At 29.1% G+C, this 20,318-nt stretch overlaps 1 protein-coding gene across 4 annotated transcripts in view; it reads right to left on the bottom strand.

The window, feature by feature from the left end:
• LOC126776347 (facilitated trehalose transporter Tret1-like) overlaps positions 1-20,318 on the bottom strand; it is a 25,939-nt gene extending 5,621 nt beyond the window's left edge. Inside the window, exons 1-4 of one of the 4 annotated variants that reach the window (XM_050498806.1) lie at positions 20,276-20,318; positions 7,863-8,104; positions 4,928-5,063; positions 1,106-1,334 (exon numbers count right to left, since the gene is read on the bottom strand). In XM_050498806.1, the coding sequence (XP_050354763.1) occupies positions 1,106-1,334; positions 4,928-5,063; positions 7,863-7,916 (419 nt within the window). In that variant the 5' untranslated portion in view covers positions 7,917-8,104; positions 20,276-20,318. Of the gene's footprint in view, positions 1-1,105; positions 1,335-2,724; positions 2,818-4,927; positions 5,064-7,862; positions 8,105-8,714; positions 8,805-20,224 lie in introns of those variants that run through there. The other 3 variants (XM_050498805.1, XM_050498807.1, XM_050498808.1) reach the window with 3 other exon arrangements.

Genomic DNA, 20,318 nt, shown 5'->3' with positions numbered 1-20,318 from the left:
TGGTAAAATTTATAATATCATTAAGATTTTCGGAATCGATTTTCCCATCCATGAAAAGGACGTAATGTTTTTAAATCCACCGATAACCTTTGCTAGTAGCAAAAATAAAGTGCTTATCATTAAAAAATTACTCAACTTTAAAAATATATTCATAATATGTTGTTGTATCAATTTTTTTATTATGCTTAATATTGACTTTTCGGTTACACATATCGCATCAAAACATCGTTTTCTTGTTTATTACTTCTTGACATAAAATTAATTCGTAAGGGAATCTGGCAAAACATAAATTTAAAATGAGAGCTATTGTCTACCACGTGACAGTCACATGTCGATTTGACATTACATAACATGAAAAACGCACTGGTATGCTTTTGCAAGGCCAAATGTAATTTGTAAAAACTGGTCACGGCGCTTAGACTCAGCGATACTATTTTGCCCAAGATACTTAATTATACTTGTAACATGCAGTACAAGTATAACCAGCACAAAAACCTGAATGTCCTTTTTTGTCAGGTGATAATCTTCGATAATGGACGGAGCACCTTAGCTCTTCCCACAACACCAGTTGTTAGTTAAATTCGGATGTTAACGTTTTAATATAATAAGTAACCGCCTCGTTGGTCTTGTGGCTAAAAAATAAGGCCAAAATTTGAACCCAGTAAAAAGTTGTTGGGTTTTCCTGTCGAAAGTTTCTCAATAGTAATCCAAAGTCCGGAAGTTGGAAGTGCGTACACTCGTCCTGCGCCTGAACTCTTTCCGGTCGTGTCGGATTTGCCGTCTTTTCGGACCATAAGAGGGACGGAATAGAGAGCACACCTGTGTTTGCGCACACACTTATGGCACTATAATATGTCCTGCTTATTTGGCTAAACTCCCTTGACATTAGGCGCCGTGGCCTAAATCGATCAAGAGGATATCGTAATAAATAAAAAGTTAACATAAACAAAATCTAATAAATAAATAACTTATAAAGAAAATCTTAGTAGTTTTGTGTTAGCACATAAAATACTTAATTAGTGTAATCATGATTTTTATGTTTAACAAAATATAAGTAGTTTGTATAAGCTAATAGCAAGAAACACATCGCCCCTCGTGTAATTACCTGATTTCTCCGACATAGGTCACAGATGGGGCCTCCATAATCCCTGTGCCGATACCCAAAAGCGCATTGCCTAAGAACAATGAAGGCACGTCCCATGCAAAGTATAAAAGTAGCCACGCAATTAAATGTGGTATGTTTACTAAGAATAAAGCTTTTTTTCGTCCGAAGTGATCCAGCAACGGTCCTGAGAATACACTGCCCAAAGGTTGACACAGGAATGCCATACTACCTGGAAACAAAATACCAATTACTGTGTTATACTGTTTTAGAATTACTTAATATGTTGTTACATATTATGTTGAACTACATTTTGCCAAATATATTATGAATTCAATTGATTATTGAGGACTTTCTTATCAGTACATATCCAGCTTAATGCTTATTTGCCATTAGGTTTTTAAAAATATACTATACTATACTAATATTTAAAAATGCTAAAGTAATTATGTCTGTCTGTTTCGCTTGTATAGCTAAACCACTCTACCGATTTATATTAAATTTTGCATAAGGCAAACTTAGCCCCAAGAAGGGCTACTATAGGCTACATTGTATACCTAACAACTGACAAAAATTAACATGAGGGCGAAGCTGCGGATGAAAATTAGTATGTTATAATTATGGAGTCACTTTTAATTCTCCATTAAATTTTACCGTTACAAATATTATAATATTAATTATATAATATTTGACATCAACATAGTCATATAAAAAACAAACAAACAGAAATAAGTTTTGTATTAGACATTCAATTATTGTTATGCATTATATTAATTTCTATTTACATAACGCACAGTCAATATCTACTGTAACATAAATGGAATGACCGAGTTTCTTGCGGGTTTATCTCTGTACAATCTACATAACTGGTGATAGATTTGCTAGTTTACTTAAAATGATATTTAGAATATTTTTTTATTTTAGTTTTGAGCGGAAGAATTGAAGTGAAAGAAAACTGAAGATTCATAATATAATACACATTTACATTTTTTTTCCAATCGATGAGAATATGCAAGAGATAAAATCATTTTTATATTAATAAAAGTAAGTTCTCGTCATCTCATGCTCATGAATTTGTTACACATTAAATGTTCCACGTGATATCTATAAAATATATGTATAAATGCTAATTTTAATTGTGCCTCGATGACTAAAATTTAAATATGTAAATTAAATGCGTTTTTAACGATAACACTTATTATTAACTAGTTCCCAATTTAAATATCAGATTCAGTAAAAAAATATTGTACTTTATTGACGATAAATTCTCAGTAATAATCTGCAGTTAAGAGGTCAGGCAGTGCACTCCCGAGGCTCGGAAATCACGTAATTACTATCGCAGATTATGAGAGCGAAAGAATATGCATTCTAAGTCTTTATTGAGAATTGCCGCCGGTTGAAAATGTTCAGGAGGCCATCATTCTAAAGGTAACTTCCCACAGTACATAATTCCGCGGATTATTCACGCACGGCCAACGATAATCATGGACCGGTCCAAGGCTCTTACAACGGTTCGTGTTAGTCTATGCCAGTCTTGAGAGTCGAAGCCATTTTGTTATTCCAAAATGACAAAATTCGCACAGCACCATTGAAGTTACTGACAAATGTCGGATTCGACGCACCGTTAAGGACGTTTCCACATATGATACTCTTCCCACAATAGGTTGGTGCGCCTTAAAATGAACTAAAACATTTTAGACACAATTGAATTTGCAATGAATATAAAATAATGAGTACAGATTGTAATACGTATGATTATGATATTTCGCATTTACGATTTGCTTATTTATTTGCCTTATCTTTACAATATTTATTTAAGCGTTATACTATCAGGCTTAAAATAACGCCAAATGAGACAATTGTAGCAGCCGACATTTAATTTCTCGCTGTCAAAGAGCAATAGGAAAATATTCCAATATCATGCACTTTCATGACACTCATCATTTTAAGCAAAAAAGGAGGTTATAAATATGGTAGATTCTTTTCCGAGTATGTGACACTATGTATGTCAAATTAAAACCGATTTAGAGCATTATTTTTATTGCATAAAAGGAATTGTTAAAAAATCTACCTATATAAGAAATAAGGGTGAATATTAGAATAGAGAAAGCATTAGACATGTTATATTGTAGTTTAATCAATAAAAATTGAAAAAAATATTCGTTATGAAGGAAACCCATTTCGAAAAAAGCTTCAGACATTTTAATTAAAGGTCGAAAAAATGTTTTTATTACATAGAACATTGTAAGGATATACAAATATTGTTATTTAAATAATTGCAATACTTAATGATTTATTCGTTCATTGTCAAGATAGTAAATAAGACAAATAAAAACTGCATAATAAAAAAAAGATATTGGTATTTTAAAAAAATAGTTTTAGAAGGAAAGAGAGGCCTTCTCGTGACCTGACCCGGCGCTGATTAACAAATGTATATCTTTATCCGATACTAATAAGTAACAACAAAACAGTGACCCTGTTACTTTGTATAATATTAATAATAAAACAAGTCGATGTACTTATTATGTGTTGCCCTCGTTCCATTTTGATATTTGATTTAATTTGTTGCCAAAAACGCTTACATTTGAGATATTATTCGATCAAAATATGCTAATAAAAAAAAAATAATTTACAAATTAGAATTATAGTGATAATATTGTTTATTAAAAAAATGACAAAAGCTAGGAGGCCTTTGTCCTTTGGTTTGGAGCTTAGCACGGTGTTCTATTCCGTGAAATAAAACCAATTCATGAACATTTCATCAGACACGCTATTCATGTAATATGAAAACAGGTGTGCACTTTTATCTACAAGGTGATCTCTGTTTATATATATATATTATATATATAATGCACAAGACATGTTATAGTGCAAAAGTGTGTGTGTGTGCGCAAACACAGGTTTCTATTCCCTAACTCTCATAACTCGATGGGACGGCAATCCGACAAGATTGAAAAGAGTTCATGTTCACACCTGGAAATTGAATCCAGGACCCACCCTCTAGACCAACAAAGCAGTCAATAATAGATATTTTCAACGAACGGCAAAGGAGTGGGCCATTTATATCATCTCTGACATTATAAATAAATAAAATTATTAAATGTTAGCATAAAATACACAGAATTAAAAATCTTATGTTTTATGAAAAATTAATGTTTGTTGTATTCGTATTATGTGCGTTCGCGCATCGTTCATCTTAAGATTTAGCATAATGGTATAATCGTGCAATAGGAGGAGCGCAAACGATTTAAAGGCTTGTTTTAACATTCGTCCAAACGGATAGTCTAGAAAATAGAATATCATTAAATAATAAGTGTTTTTCGTAACAAGTTGACATAATGGAAAGTGTGTTTTTTTATTTAATTTTAAGCATGCTTTGGCTGCGATGTTGCAGGCTATAGATAAAGGATTTGAACTTAAGGAATCGCATGACTTATGTTCGGGACAAAATATGACTCGTATGTTCTAACAGTTTATAATTATATGCATAGAAGATTTACGACTTGCGCAACGTTAACATATAAAATTATTATTTATTAAGTAATTGGACGTTCTCATAATTTGAGTATCAGACTTATATTTCGTATTTTTGAAAAGTTTTTATAGCAAAAAACATATTTTTGTGACGGGTATTCTGTAATAAAATGCATTGTTGTAAATATAATAGTCGTTTCTCGACGTATAAGTGCTTACTAATTAAAATTCTCTTATTTCAAAATGTGTTTACATAAAACGGTTCTTAAGTTAAAAATAGATGTGATTTTCGACGTACTTAGTTTAAATGGATGAATTGCATAGATAAATATAGTTGAGCAAATATCTTACCGAACCAGGACGCTTGCTTTTTATTTAGAGAAAGGCCTTCTTTAGCATCTAGCACGTCGGGAAGAACCATTGTGACAAAACTGATCGACATCCCGAGTCCAACTAGCAGAACGTTTAGCGCTAGACATGCTAAAAACTGAAAAAAAGAAAATTCGTTTTTTAATTAAATTCTGAGTTTCGTTTCTCAGAGATGTTCTTTTAATATAATTTCTATTTTTATACCGTAATAATGTTTAACTTGTGTTCTGTTTACATTTGCACTAGATAACTGTCATTTTTTGGTTGTTTTCGAAAATAAAAAATTGGTGCGCTACCAGGCACTCTTGACTCTCTTATGACTTGTTGCAAAATGTGTTATTTTTTTATAGAATAGGAAGGTGGACGTGCATATGAGCCACCTGATGGGAAGTGGTTACCAACACCCATAGACATTGGCATTTTAAGAAATGTAAACCATCGCTTACATCACCAATGCACCACCAACCTTGGGAACTAAGATTTTATGTCCCTTGTGCCTGTAATTACACTGGCTCACTCACCCTTCAAACCGGAACAAAACAATACTAAGTACTGCTGTTTTGTGGTAGAATATCTGATGAGTGGGTGGCACCTACCCAGACGAGTTTGCACAAAGCTCTATCACCACATGTGATTGGATTTACAGTAAACAAAAGGCTGTTTTGTAAATTCAATAAGATATATAATACGAAATAGTATGTTTATGTACCAGTCGCTATTATAATTATATTTATAGAAATTACTTAAAATTTGAAAACAAAAAAACTATTAGCAACAGGAAGCGATTCTAGTCTATATTTTTCCACAGAGCTAAAATGAATTTTGTAAAAACGAGCAATCGACGCAAAAAATCGTCTTGAATTCCAAATCGTATGATTGTACCTTTTGCTACCAATAGTAATTCTAAAAAAAATGTTAACACAAAACAAAAAAGTTAATCATCGGAATCGCTATTGTTCGGAGAAATGCTGCTAACATTCCTGCCATGCCGTCTTATTTGTACGGCAGCTGTTTTCTGCATGTATATTTTGTTGTATTTTCAAAATAAATTATCATTCTTATATAAAAATGTCTAAAATTTGCATGTTTTACTAGAGCCAAAAAACTAAAACTATGAGGTAAGCAACTTATTTAAAGCTGTTGACATAAAATGTCGATAAATATTTCGTTGGCTAAAACTTATTATGGGCTGTATAATACATTATAGGCTTTTCTTCGCTAGAACGTTTGTTCTAGTCTAAATATTTTTATTCATCAAACTTATGCCTAGATTTAAATCGGAAACATGCGTACTATATTATTTTTATGGTTTTTTTTAAATCTGTAAAATAGCTTTAACGAAAATGATTACAAATAATATTAATTTTCTTTCGATAATATTACATTTTGCTTATGCGTAACTTAAGACTAAGGTCATATTATAGTTAAGTTTAAATTATTATAAATGTTGATTTCAGAGTCAAATGAGTTGTTTTTAGTTAACAAAAAATGTAACCTTAGTTACATCAATTCCGGTTTGGACCAGTTAATGACTAGTATGCAAGATTGAGCAATATCTTTGAGACTTGGAACATATACGAAGAGAAAACTTTATTATTAGTTAAATATAATGTGTATAAAAGGGCTTATGGGTTATATTAATTTATTGTTTAATTTCAATTTAGCTGTAGAAGCCATACTTCTATTATTTATTTTAGATCGCACAAACATTTCATTTCATAGGAACAGAAAATGTTTTTAAACAAATATTATATTACTATCTTCAACAAAATATCGCTGATATATTCTGGTGGTGGCGTAGCGCAGATCTTTTGTCTGCATTGATACCATCCTTTTACCAAATTACACATCTCACATTGTATAGCTGTGTTTGAAAGATAAAAAAGCCAGTATAATTACTGCTGTGCAGATAGGCCAACTGGTGGTTATGTTTAAATCCCGTGGTTATCAGCGCAATGGCGTTGTAGTAAAGGAAGTAGTTTATATTTTCCGCCGTGCTAATGTCTAATGTCTATGGACGACGGTGACCAATTACCAGGGGATGGCATTGCATGTTTATCTCTCTAAAATAAATATTTAAAACGTTTCAAATACGACTTTATTATATCAATTTTATTACTCAATTATATACTTCGAGTAATCCAATATTAAATTAAATTTGTCAATATTCGTTGGGTTTATTTTAAAACATTTTTTTAAATATAGAATTAAAATTTAAGAAAATGATCGTCAATACACATTCTGCTATGGGTTTACAGTGACAAATAGCCTATTAAAAGTGATTGACAAATGCGTGTATCTTATAAAAGTTGATGAGTTGTTGATGGAATTTTTATTGAACCGCATTTCATTGGAATCAAATGTCACTTTATTTGTTACGTTGTTTTTGTGAAACTATATTCGAAATATTTTATGTATTATCTATATCTATAGCTTCATTTCGGCGAAAAGAAAGGTTTTTACCAAAAAAATATTTATAAAAAAATACTTAATAAACAAATTAAACTTCATTGGCAACTTGAACTGTTTTAATAAAGGAAGCAACTAAACATAGTAGCTAAACATACTACCTACGTTTATTTCTGTGAAATACCTTATTTATTGTCAAATAATTAATTACTTAAGATTATAAATATTAGCTAAATAATCTATATCCGTTTGACACAACTGGTAGCTTATAAGCGGGAAATTAAAGAAATGATTAAGAATGACATGAAATTATTTATAAAATAAAATATTAAAATATCTATAAACAAAAGGTATGACGCCATTTTATAAAATTACTTAATAAAAGTATTTTAATGCTTTTTACGTTATTAATTAATGATGTATTTTTTTTTTCAAATGATTATATAAAAAATACATAGAAAAATAAAATGGTTACAAATATTTTGGTTAAAATATATGACAAACTTACTTGTGATAACGCCACTCTGGGTCGGCTGATGATTTTCTTCGATTCCGTTGTCATTCTTATTAAATTATTTAAAACAATAACTTAACATAAACACACTATAACAATTTAATATTTGCAGTACGTCAATTCATTTCCAACACAACCTTTCATGTTATTCTTGTATTATTCAATCTTGTAAATGAAGTTAATCCTATTACTAGCTTTTGTTTATTGAGCCTTCAATTGTTTGCTAAAGATTTGTTCTATAATAATAATATTATGATTATTTATCAATTGTCTTTTATATTATAAAATTTATCACAGTATAAAAATCGTATTTTTTACGTCATTAAGTCGTAAGTTTTAAATATTTTTTTATTCCGAAATAATATTTCGAAGACCGCATATCTACGCGATAGCTTTTAATAAACTGACTCAAGTTTGTTTTTATGCGGTTCACCTTATTATAATTGTTAAGTTAATGGTATTACATAAGTGATGATTAAAAGTTGAAACTGGCCTTTAATTAAGAAATAATGAGGCGATTTTCATGTAGTAAATTTCTAAATATTTTGGTAACAAAAAAAAAATTAATAAATAAATTGAATTTTTTTAAAAATAAACTGACGCGGTCGCCTTGTAAGTATTTTTTGTGGGAACAGTTGCGAGGCAACTTATACAACACATTTCCTAAACTTGTTAATAAACGATAATAGATAATTATGTAAGTAGTAATTTTAATGATTTCTTTTAATTCAGTAAATAAGGAAATTTTGAATCATCATACTGTGTATATACATATACATAATAAGTTTTATGATTAAATAGTCATAACACTAATTATTATTATAAACTGAAATTTTAATTACTTACCACTTACTTTCTATGAATAAAAAAAATATCTTAAAGTACAAGCTCAAAAAATCCAATATAGATAAAAAATGTATTCTTCGACGGAAGAGCCTTGACATATCCAAAAAAATCATAAAATAATTTATCTGACATTGAGATATTCGTTCTCAAAATTCATGTATAGCATAATTTTATAACATATCGTTTTTTAATTGATTTTATTATTTTGAAATGATAATGAACCCGTAATAATTTATACCTAAAAATAATTTAGGTAACTACTATAATTAACATAACGATATTTAATTAATTTTCATGTGATTAATTTTTTTTTTAATTTTTAGCGGGAAATTGTGAGGAATTTGCAGGCAAAGGATGAAATTATACTATATGTATATCTACATCTAGTAATCCGCATCAGAGCCGCATGTTATTCCAACATCTATAAACGATAACCTAACAAAAAAAAGTGGCTGTTACCTGGCAGTTGTACATTTAGAAGCTATTAATTTTGTATACGAGTATAATTATTACGCAATACGTTAGTATATAATGATTTCAATGCATATATTTATATATTTATATATATATAAATATATGCATTGAAATCTCTTCCTCAAAAAATTATTTTTCATTTAGATACGCCATAATACATTGCGCAGTGTTAGCAAATCAATCTGTACTACTTATTGACTGATGATTTCTTCGATTTCTACATTTAACGAGTACTACGAATTCATTAATGTAAATTATACAGCCGATAAAAGGTATCTTAAAACATAGATAAGAAAGTCACTCCAGTACCATGAGGTACAGTGCTAGAAGTCTGGATATATAGGCTATGCGAGTAATACTAAAAAAAAACCATAGATACGTCATCAATATGTATCTGTGGATTTAGTTTTTTTTGTTACATAAATCAAATCATCATTCAAGTCATTTTTTTTTCTGCTGATATTATTAGAATAATTATAATACAAACGTAGTCGAAGACATATTATTTTAAAATAATATATGTTGCAATAGGCGGCATTGTTTATTGCTGATTCAAGTAACTTATTTTACTAAAAACAATCGAAACAACGACGTCATCAAAGGTGTCCTTTTTGTCGCTGTAAAATATTTCAATTAATGTATGTGTAATAAGTTTTTTTACAAGAATGTTACGAAATTGCTTCGTTATGTGTTTATGCTTAAGTGCTGGATGCATTATATCTTATATTAGGAAGTAAAATAATTATTGTTTGCAGTTTACCGTAGCGCGCTTCATAGCGACCCCCCGCGTGTGCCGGGGGGTGCTGGTGTACCCTACGTCTTTTTCTTTACCCCGACAACGTGAATGCAAAATTTCACAATAATCAGAGTTGTTAAAACGTAAAAGTTACATAGTAAAAGTGTAAGGAAAAAATAAATAAACGCACTTTCGCATTTATAATATTAGTTAAGACAGACTATAAATAACCTTCTATGTAACAAGGTCAGAAACGAGTCTAGGAAGGCGCTTTTAGCATAATTTTAACATTCGTATTTTTTTGTATGTTATTCAGATGATAAAACAATAGTTTATTTCAATGAAGCCGATCTGATACTGGTTATGGAGCTAGGACGCGGATATTGGTACTCTGCATAGTAATAAATCAAGTTTGAGTAAATTTATTACTTAACTAAAATTCACTGACCGATACTATAATTATTAAAACTATTACAAATATAATATGTACTATGTTACTGTTTACCTACAAGCGCTTTGCATTATAATATTTACGAATAATTGCCTTGAAATTTTTAATTCGATTAGTTTATTATCACAATATTATAATTACGTAAGGTTTATTTGGTCTCACCAAACGACAAAAAAAAATAAACACAAATCTCCGAACTTTTCCGACAACTTGTTATACTTGTTATTTTCCACAAGTTTCACCTTTCTCCACGTCATTATGAACGTTTTAAAATTGTCCTATAATGAGTCGGTTAAAGCATATTATACGATTACTTTTATACAATTTTGTCATTTATTTATAACGCGTTTAAAAAAATTGACTTTATACATAACATAGATGCCCGTCCAGACATATACTTACGGGTAAATCTTGTAAAAATATTTTTTTATTTAGGTAGAAACTTATGTTCCAACCCATTCCAACATTCTACCAACCCGCATTGGAGCAGCGTGGTGGAATAAGCTCCAAACCTTCTCCTCAAAAAGAGGAGAGGAGGCCTTTAGCCCAGCAGTGGGACATTCACAGGCTGTTACGGTTACGGTTACGGTTATGTTCCAAATTTCAGATCATAAAAATAATGTTTTGAATAGGATTTGCGTAAGATATTTCGTTTCTCTACGTCGCGAAAGGAGTCATATATGCTAAATTTCAAGTCAATCGCACTCATAGTTTCGAATATCTCGTATATATATATCTGGCAATTTCCTGGTAATTTTGTAATAATAATAAATATATTGACAGTATGATTAATTATATTGAGTTTCACAATAACGAACTTGATGCAAACGTTTCAAGACACGCTGACAACATTTAAATATATATACAAATGCATGCTTGGTTTCAAATAATTACTTATATTCCAATTAAACCCAAAGTTTGGTCGAGATTCCGACTCACATCGCTAAGTGGCTCGATGAGCTAAAAAAGAATAAGTCATTAAAAGTGTAGTTCTTACTTCGGTATCGTCAATATTTCTCGCTATACAACCTTTTAACATGGATGTATGCATAAAATTTTCTATTTTATATAATTTATATTTTAGATTATATTTTCTATTTTATATTATACTTAGGTTTATTAATTTTACATTTGTTATTATATACTTTATTTTTCATTTATATATATATAGTACGCGAAACGTATGTACTCAATTGTTGTATTTTCAAATAATATACAAACTGAAAAAAAATGGATAGAGATAGTTTATTGTGCGTTTAATAAACGCAATATTTTTATTTATCTTATTATAATTAGTAGTATAAAATACATAATTATGAACTAAATGTAAATGTTTATATGTACCATGATTAAGAATAAACTATAGAATTTTACCTGATGTCTAAGAGTTTTTATGTTGCAACTTTGTTTTGGATATTTTCTTTAAAATAAACAACTGAAAAATGAATTCATACTAGTATCGACCGAGTCGGAATAATGGATAGAAATGTCTTCGTAAAAATGAAGTGAAGAGTGCGAGTTCAAGCCGGGAAAGCCTCAGGGCTTTGCACATGAACTCAGGTTCATGTGCATAGGTTGTGCGATTATACGCACATACTCATTGGGAAAATATCAGGATACCTGCACATATCGGATGAATTCATCCACATTGACATCCACAAACATAGAGTAACTTGGTAGAACATTCTCCAAGCTTTGCCTTAAGAGAAGAGAAGGCCATAATCCAGTAGCAAGATATTCACAGGCTCTTATATTACTTTTTACTTTTCGTAATATCATCTGCGTTCAAATTTTAAGTTATTTTTTATGTGCACATCTATAGTACTTTTACTTTATGTGTGAAAGGGTGTAAACTTTACTTTGCAAGTTTTATAATAATTACTATAATTTCCAGCGTCTTGGGTACAATGCCACAGGAGATTGTCCTGTTGTGGCCTTTAGACGGCGTGTTTCTGCTTTAAATTTGTAATGTGTATTTTGTTCTTTTTATTTTAATTTTGTATTTTATAAAAATGTATGTATGTTAGATTACTATAAACTAATTATATATTATTCAAAATATTTATTTTGTAACTAGTAATCTTAATTACATAAAATATCTTTGAGATGATTATTCGAAATCAGTTTTTTTTGATAAAAAAAATATTGACTGCAATACTATCGTTAGCAAAGTTTAAGATCTCATTACAAATGTGCAGTCGCTTTACCAATGTGTGTAAACTAGACGTTCCTTATAATATGTGTGGTGTGATATTTCAATTCGTCACTTTGAGGTTTCTGGTGACCGCAAGACTCGGTCTACGAACTTAGCCGGTCATTTTACTAGTGTACAAGTCTTTTAAAAATTGTACTATAGTCTTATTTTATTAAATATAATTTTAGTTTGATTTTTTTAATATTTTGAAAAAAAAAAATTAATTCGAAAGTCAAATTAGTACTTAGCAGTCATCGGCATACAAATAGACTAGTAAGCGTACAATAATTTAGTATAAAAATAATTTTGAAATATTAACGTCTTATATGTAAATGATGATACTCAAAAAGTCTATGTTCTAATAACCATAACTTTTCTCCCATAAAGATGTTGGTTGCCATAGTTAGTAGATTTTTTAAAAAAAAAATATATACGAACAAAAAAAAAGTTGAGGATCTGCTTGCCATATTATTTTCTTATTTATTTATTTAACATTAATTACATTTAAAGATAAAGACGAGTTTTTATACGATTTCATAATGGTATTGATGTTTATGTAAAACCGATGTCGACTATTTGACATTCAGTATTAAATATATTTTTATAACAATAGAAAAAAAACAACCATTTGTATCATGACACATTTTGTTTTTGTTTTAAGTTAATTATCCGTGGGAACATAGTTAATGTAATTGTAAATGAAACAATCAAATGCAAGACCTGAATATATTTACATAATTATAGCTTATACTTTTGTTAATTGAACTTTAAATACATTTTCCAAAGAACGGCATATTTTTTTCTATTTCAACTTTTAAAAATTTGTTTCAATATTGCATGTTCTTTATTCAAAAACACTAGAATATAATTTAACAGTAGAATTTATTATATAACAATATATCAGTAATATAACAGTAATAGCAATAAATCTGCCATCAGTAATAGAAATATAATTCGAAGGCTGCAGATCATGAGACCAAATCTCTGGGCTCCATAATAAAAGCTATTAAATAATATCAGCTAATAAAAGTTATTGGGGTATTTGTCATGATTTTTCATAAGCAGTTCGGAATTAGAAAATTTTGCGATTACGATCAAATGCTTCTATGAGCACCTAACCACTAAATCAAATTAATCGAATTTATTTAAACACTCACAATTTTAATTAAAAACAAATAATATGTTAATATATATGCATATTAAACTTATATTACGTGTTATGTTACATAGATGGCGTCGTATTATTTATGTCAGGGTTACGGTCTTTTGTCAAGGGTAATTAATATAAAGCAACATTTACCTTAATTTTACCTTAAGGATACCCTTTGCTATATCTGAAATATTATCACTCACTTTTTGACTCCTTGTATAGAGACACAATGTTTGTATGCTGTCCTTTTTTAAGAACATTTCCACCTTCCATTTCGTCTAGCTTATACTCACTCATGCCATCTTTGTCCTTTCTTATGCGTACATAATAAATTTACTACAAATCTCATCAAAATCATTCAATTAAATTAAATAAAAATTGTCATGTTTAAACATACCATGGAATTTCTCAACTCGAATATTGATTATTTCTTACACGATTTCGCGTTGCTACATTATTTAGATTAAACACCGTATTTATTTATCAACGTTGCAGCTGTACTTAAAATCACACTTTTAGAATTATTTTTGTAACAAATCTTGAAGCTGGTGTCTCGTCTAGCGTTCTAAATAATTTTATTAAGAAAAGCATACTAGTGATGTCAAAATACATTCACAATGATGTCCGGACCGGTATCTGCCACAATATCTATTCTCAACGGAGGCTATCCAATTGCGTAGGATACATTATAGTCCACAAAAATGCGCACACGTAGGTGTATTTTTATTATTAAGTCCAAGTCAAAGACAAAGTCAAAAAAAAAAATTATTCAATACAGAGGCGTTACATTCACTTATTGATTTTTAAAGAATCTTCCACCAGTTCTGAAATAAGACCTTCAGATCTGAGTAGAATTGCAGTCAATGTCGTATTAACTGGAGTTTACTAGCAGGCATACGTTGGACGTGCGAAATACAGGTGATTACTACTTCATGACTTTAGGGTCTGCAATCTAAGAAGCTAGACACCGATCATAATATTATGAAAGTATTATATCAATCGAATTTGTAGTTTTTATGTAAATCCGGTATAAAACATCGGGTTAATACTAGTATAATTGAGTTTTTTTTTAATCATGTTAATAGATAATATAATTATACAGTTAATATGTTTGAAGCTCAAATAGATATCAATTGTTAGAATTTCTTTATCGTCGTTTAATATACTCACGAATGTAAAGAAGCTTTGTCATTTAAATGACTTGAATATGAATAGCACTTAGATATTTTTTATTATCTTCATTATATTTTAAATAAATTAGAAGTAGCTATATTTGCTATTGATTCTACTTTTATACACTAATTTGTATACTTTACTCCATCTAGGATATGTTTGAACTTGAATTTTTAGTTGCATTAGTTTGACATACCGAGACATTTATCTTAATGACGTTCGAATATCAATAAACAAATGTTTTATTAATTAAATACAAAAATATTCATATTCCAAATAACGACGGATTTATAAATCTTACTTTAAACACAATCGTACTATCTCGTATCTTCTATATATATATATAAAAGATTATATATAGATAATTTCGAAAAATTATTTTATGTTGAAATATTATTAAGGAGACATAGTTTTGTTTTTGAGCAATTTAGTCGCTCTTATGAACACTCGTAACATCTTTAATGGTGTTGCCAAACATGGGATGTAAAGATAAGATGTTATAGTAGACTAATCCAGAGTATTGATGTTTAATCGAGAGAATAATTGAGGAGTGTGTGCTTTTTACCCGGACAGCCACTAAGCTCAAGTACTATAATTTATACTTATCATAATAAAGTTTAAATAAAAGAATATATTATAGTATTAAGTCGGTTAACGTTTCACGGCTGAAATATAAGAAAACGGATGCCACTAACGAATCTTTCAAATGTCACGATTTTTTTTTGACAAAATCGAACTAAAACGAAACGAATTGATGATAGAATAAATATAATTAAACATTTGTCTCTGCCGGAACAAATAACACATAAAAGAATCAATAACCTTCGGTTACCACACACCTATTTACCACATTTCCTACCCACTGGGTCATCAAAGACTCAAGTTGAGCACAAACTATAAATTATATTGAATAAATGAATTTATTAATCCTTATATGATCACGAATAGTTAAAGACAAGAAGCTTCCTAGCAACCACTTTTGTTATCTCCTTATTCAATCTTATATTGTTAGCGTAACTGTATAATTCAAGTATAAGCCGCCTATTGACTATAAATATGAACCCTGTTACTATTAAATAAGCCTTATATTCTACCCTGATAAATTACTTATAATATATTTGTTTTATTTCGGTTATTCAAAGACCGATAAGATTTAGTTTCACAGTCGATACTTAATTCACTTTGACATTTGCTTAATGACTATTATTAAAAAATTATCACGGAGTAAAAGGCTAATGTTGATAAAAATTAAAAACATGAGAAGTCGAATACGGGAAACTACGTGATATGAGTTCGTTTGTTTTGTGCTCTGTTCCCGTATCATCGCTTTAATAGACACGAGTATTATGATACTATGTATTGTATGAGATATACTATATTGTACGAAATTAAATAACCGTAACATATGCTTTTTTTAATTTGAAAAAATGTCACACATCGAAAGATGTAAATCATAAAAAAGGTTAATTAATCCTTAATGATCTAATGATATAAAGATATAGCATGTTTATTACAAAGAAGTCTACGCAAAAACTCCTCATATAAAACATTAAATGTCAATGAAATTATTAATCATTATCTACAAACATGTATAATCAAAAAGCGATTACATGTATACATTAATATAGCCTAACAAAACACGTTTTGTTAAGACATAACGTACTGTTGTCTGCTGTTGAAAATATTAAAGAAAAGTCAAATGACATTTTAGATTATGACATTTTTAAATTATTCATTCAATATTCGCGATCCGGTCAGGAGCCGAATATATTATTATTGGTAACTCTTTGTAATTAAAGCTCAGCTTCGCGTAATTTCAATGCACGTAAAAATTAAACTAAAAAATTACAATAGCTTCCACAAAATGCGACTTTATTGGACCCATGTGTGTCGTCACGATAAAATTACCGGTTTTAAAATGTCCTCGAAGTACTTCAGACAAGTTCCAGCGATCCGACGAAATATCCCCATTATTAAGAATCCAGATAAGTTCAATCTCATTACAGATAACGCATGACTTTGAATAAGAACTTTTCGTTTGCCGGTTACAAATTCATTCACTAAATATATGATTTTATTATTTTGTAAAAGGCATTTCATAATTAATAAATATAATTTTATTAACATATTAAGAAATATTTAAAATTAAATATATTAAAGGAAAATAAAATGTTAAAATTCCACGATAGTTTTTTTAAATAATTTCAAATCATGTTTTGTTCATAAATTGTGGTAATGTCCTTACTTTTGTCCTTTCCGCATAAAAAGATATATAGTGTAACGTGGTTAAAAAAAGGTAATATATGCATAAAATATTTACATAATCGCTTGTCAGGCACAAGCCGTCTATACCATTACGTACGCTACGTGGCCACACGCTTGATCTTGACGCTATTCCGATTTTTGAATAGTTTAATAAAAAATACAAACGGAGATAAAATGAGAGTGGTTCACTGTTTTATTATACAAAGACACCATGTCTTTATCGCCTAATAAAAATTTAAATTGAAGTATGTAGTTCATGTTGTTTTTTTGTTTTCTACTTACTGTCCTTCAAACATTCTGCAACTATTATATACTATTTAGTTAAGACTGAATTTAAATTCGTATTATTTTGTTACTTTCGCTTAAAAAACGCGCGATCTAATTGGCCGGTTAGAATTCAACATAAATCATAATATTCTAATGAATCGGGGAGACACTTGACTTGTATAATACATAGTAACTCCAATGAGGCCATGTCAGCCTGCCTGCAGTCTGTGGAAATTATTTAGGTAGAAATATTGAAGACAGCGACTGTTATTTAAATAATTGGTTTGTATTTTACTATATAATCAAGTATAAGCTGTTATCTATAGTAATAACCGGTTATTTAAATGTTGTTGTAAACATATATTCGTCCACAACAAGACTGCATACGTATAATATATAGTTTCATACAAATTTAAACCTTATTTATAGTCAGGCAATATAATATTTAAAACTTAATTCCTTACTGAGATTTTGAATTATAGTAACATATTACCTTAATTTAAACGCTCGACTCGCTTATTTTAAGTGTTCTCATATAAAGTCCAATTTTAAGTCAAAATTCGACGAAAAATGTAACTGGCACTAGTAGCAATACGATAAAGTAATACGAGCAAGTAAAAGGATTCTTACTTTAGCATTAAAAAACAATAATATTGCATTAAATAAATGCACAATTTAAATGTACAAATTGGTTCCATTTCGTTTTAAAAAGTAAACAGTTTTAAACAGTAATAAATCGTAGGTATATTATATGCATTACTTAAAATGTAAATTGTATAATAAGTTAATTTTATTACAAATAGATAACACACATTGAAATTTAAAAGACAGCCTTATAAAATATTACTTGTTCATCATTCCACACCAGCTCACCCAACACATTCGTTTGATTAAAATATATACCTAAAGCTATATATTGCGCAAGATGGTCTTTAAATGCGTCAAGTTAGTATTCTCGCTTTAGGAAGTTTATTAAATTATTGTATGCAACAATACTAATATAATATACTACATGATCATAATATTGTCAGTTGTAAACTATCCGTTCTATCCTACTGAGACGGTCAAGGCGTACTGACTATATAAATGTACTAAGTAACTAAATACTTATAAACTAATTTTCATAGACACTAAATACAGCTATTATTCACTGTAATCAAAATTATAAGTACTTATACTTTTATTTATAATTAAATGAATACTGCTTCAAACTTTTAATATATTTTACTTTACAAAATTATTTCGATCATTACGCATTTTTCTTTCTTTTCATAATCATTTTTTGTACTTACAGTTCGACTTTCGAAAACAAAAAACTAAATATATTTAAAATCCCGTAAAGTTTTCGTGTTATGTGTCATATGACACCTTGTTATATATTAAACAGACTTAAATTACAGGAGGAATTGCTTAAAAGAAGTGACGTCAATAATTTCGTTAGCAATATAATAAAATGCTAATTTGTTTTTTACATCGTATAGGTTTCATTCTAAATGATTTATGAAGCGCGCTTTTAGTATAAAAAGTAGGTTATTTATAAAAGGCTAATTATTAAAATTTGTATGAAATAATGCGATTGTTTCTAAAAAAGATCTCTGTGCTTTACGATACTACTAATCTTGTGGTTCAGTGTATGCCTATATTTCGACACTTTAATAATAAAAAAACAATTTTAGTTCTTTTTAAAATAAATATTATCATGACAATATTATTATTACAAAGTAGGTCTAGGTACCTATTGCTTAATGCTTGCTATGACAAGCAAATTGAAAGATTAGCTCAGTAATAGAGAGAGAATAGATAATATGTGATTCAATTAAGGTCTCAGAAAATTTCTTTCGGTACTTATTCTTAGCTAGTTGTAAAAAAAAAAACAAGTTGAATGAACACTGGGTTTAAGTAGTTTTTTTGGAAATTGTAAGTATGCTATAACATTTCTTACAGCTGCTTCACTTTGCTAAAGATAAGCTACTTACTTTTTAATATTGTCAAAAACTAGGCATACTAACCTTAGGTTTCTTTATGTTTTATTCACGTACAAAATAATCTTTCGTAATTATCTAAGAATTATCCTAGAAAAATGTACAAATGTTTTTCAAAATAACAATATTTTTTCGTAAACTTAAGTATTTTTCATCGATAACGAGATTTAGCAACGACAACGAATGAAATTTCCGGCTTGTTGTTAGGTATACGTTATTAAATAAATAAATTATTTTTAAAATATCAGACTTAAAATATCAGACAAATGACTTGGACTTTGATTGACTTTGGTCATAAGCCCATCTCCATTCATCTCTGTTTTTTTGTGAAATATATTTAATGTCAATTTAGTATCATTTTAATATTTGTTAAATAATTATAGTAACCTACTGTTCCGTAAAGGCCTCTTCTACTTTTAAGGATTGGAACTTATTTTACACCTCCACCGCAGGTTGGCCACACATGACGTGATAAAGTTTTATTCGAAACAGGTTTCCTAACAATGTTTTACTTCACTAGCACGATAGGATTTAAAAGCACAAATTAAACATATTTTAAACCAGCTCTCTTCAATAAAGATCCACGCGTTGCATACACTAGACCAACTCTGTTCTTATTTCTAAAGTAAATCTAGTCTATATAATAAATAAATTATGATTTTTTAGGTTATTTTTTGATTATTCCAAAATCCATCTCAAGTTTTTGTATAATTTTATGTTTTAAGTTATTTTCGTTTTTGAATAATCATATAATTAATTTATTTGTCTGTTGAAAAAACAGTATAATATATTTAGCACATAACAATTGATTCACACACAAACACTGATTCGAAAATCGAATTAAATATTGAAACTCAAAATGAACCAACTCAAACATTGAGCGATTGTTGTAGCCCGATGCGTTAGACTGAT

Source organism: Nymphalis io, chromosome 20 (assembly GCF_905147045.1).
Source record: "Nymphalis io chromosome 20, ilAglIoxx1.1, whole genome shotgun sequence".
NCBI classification, from domain to species: domain Eukaryota; kingdom Metazoa; phylum Arthropoda; class Insecta; order Lepidoptera; family Nymphalidae; genus Nymphalis; species Nymphalis io.
This window is presented reverse-complemented; position numbering and strand designations above follow the sequence as displayed.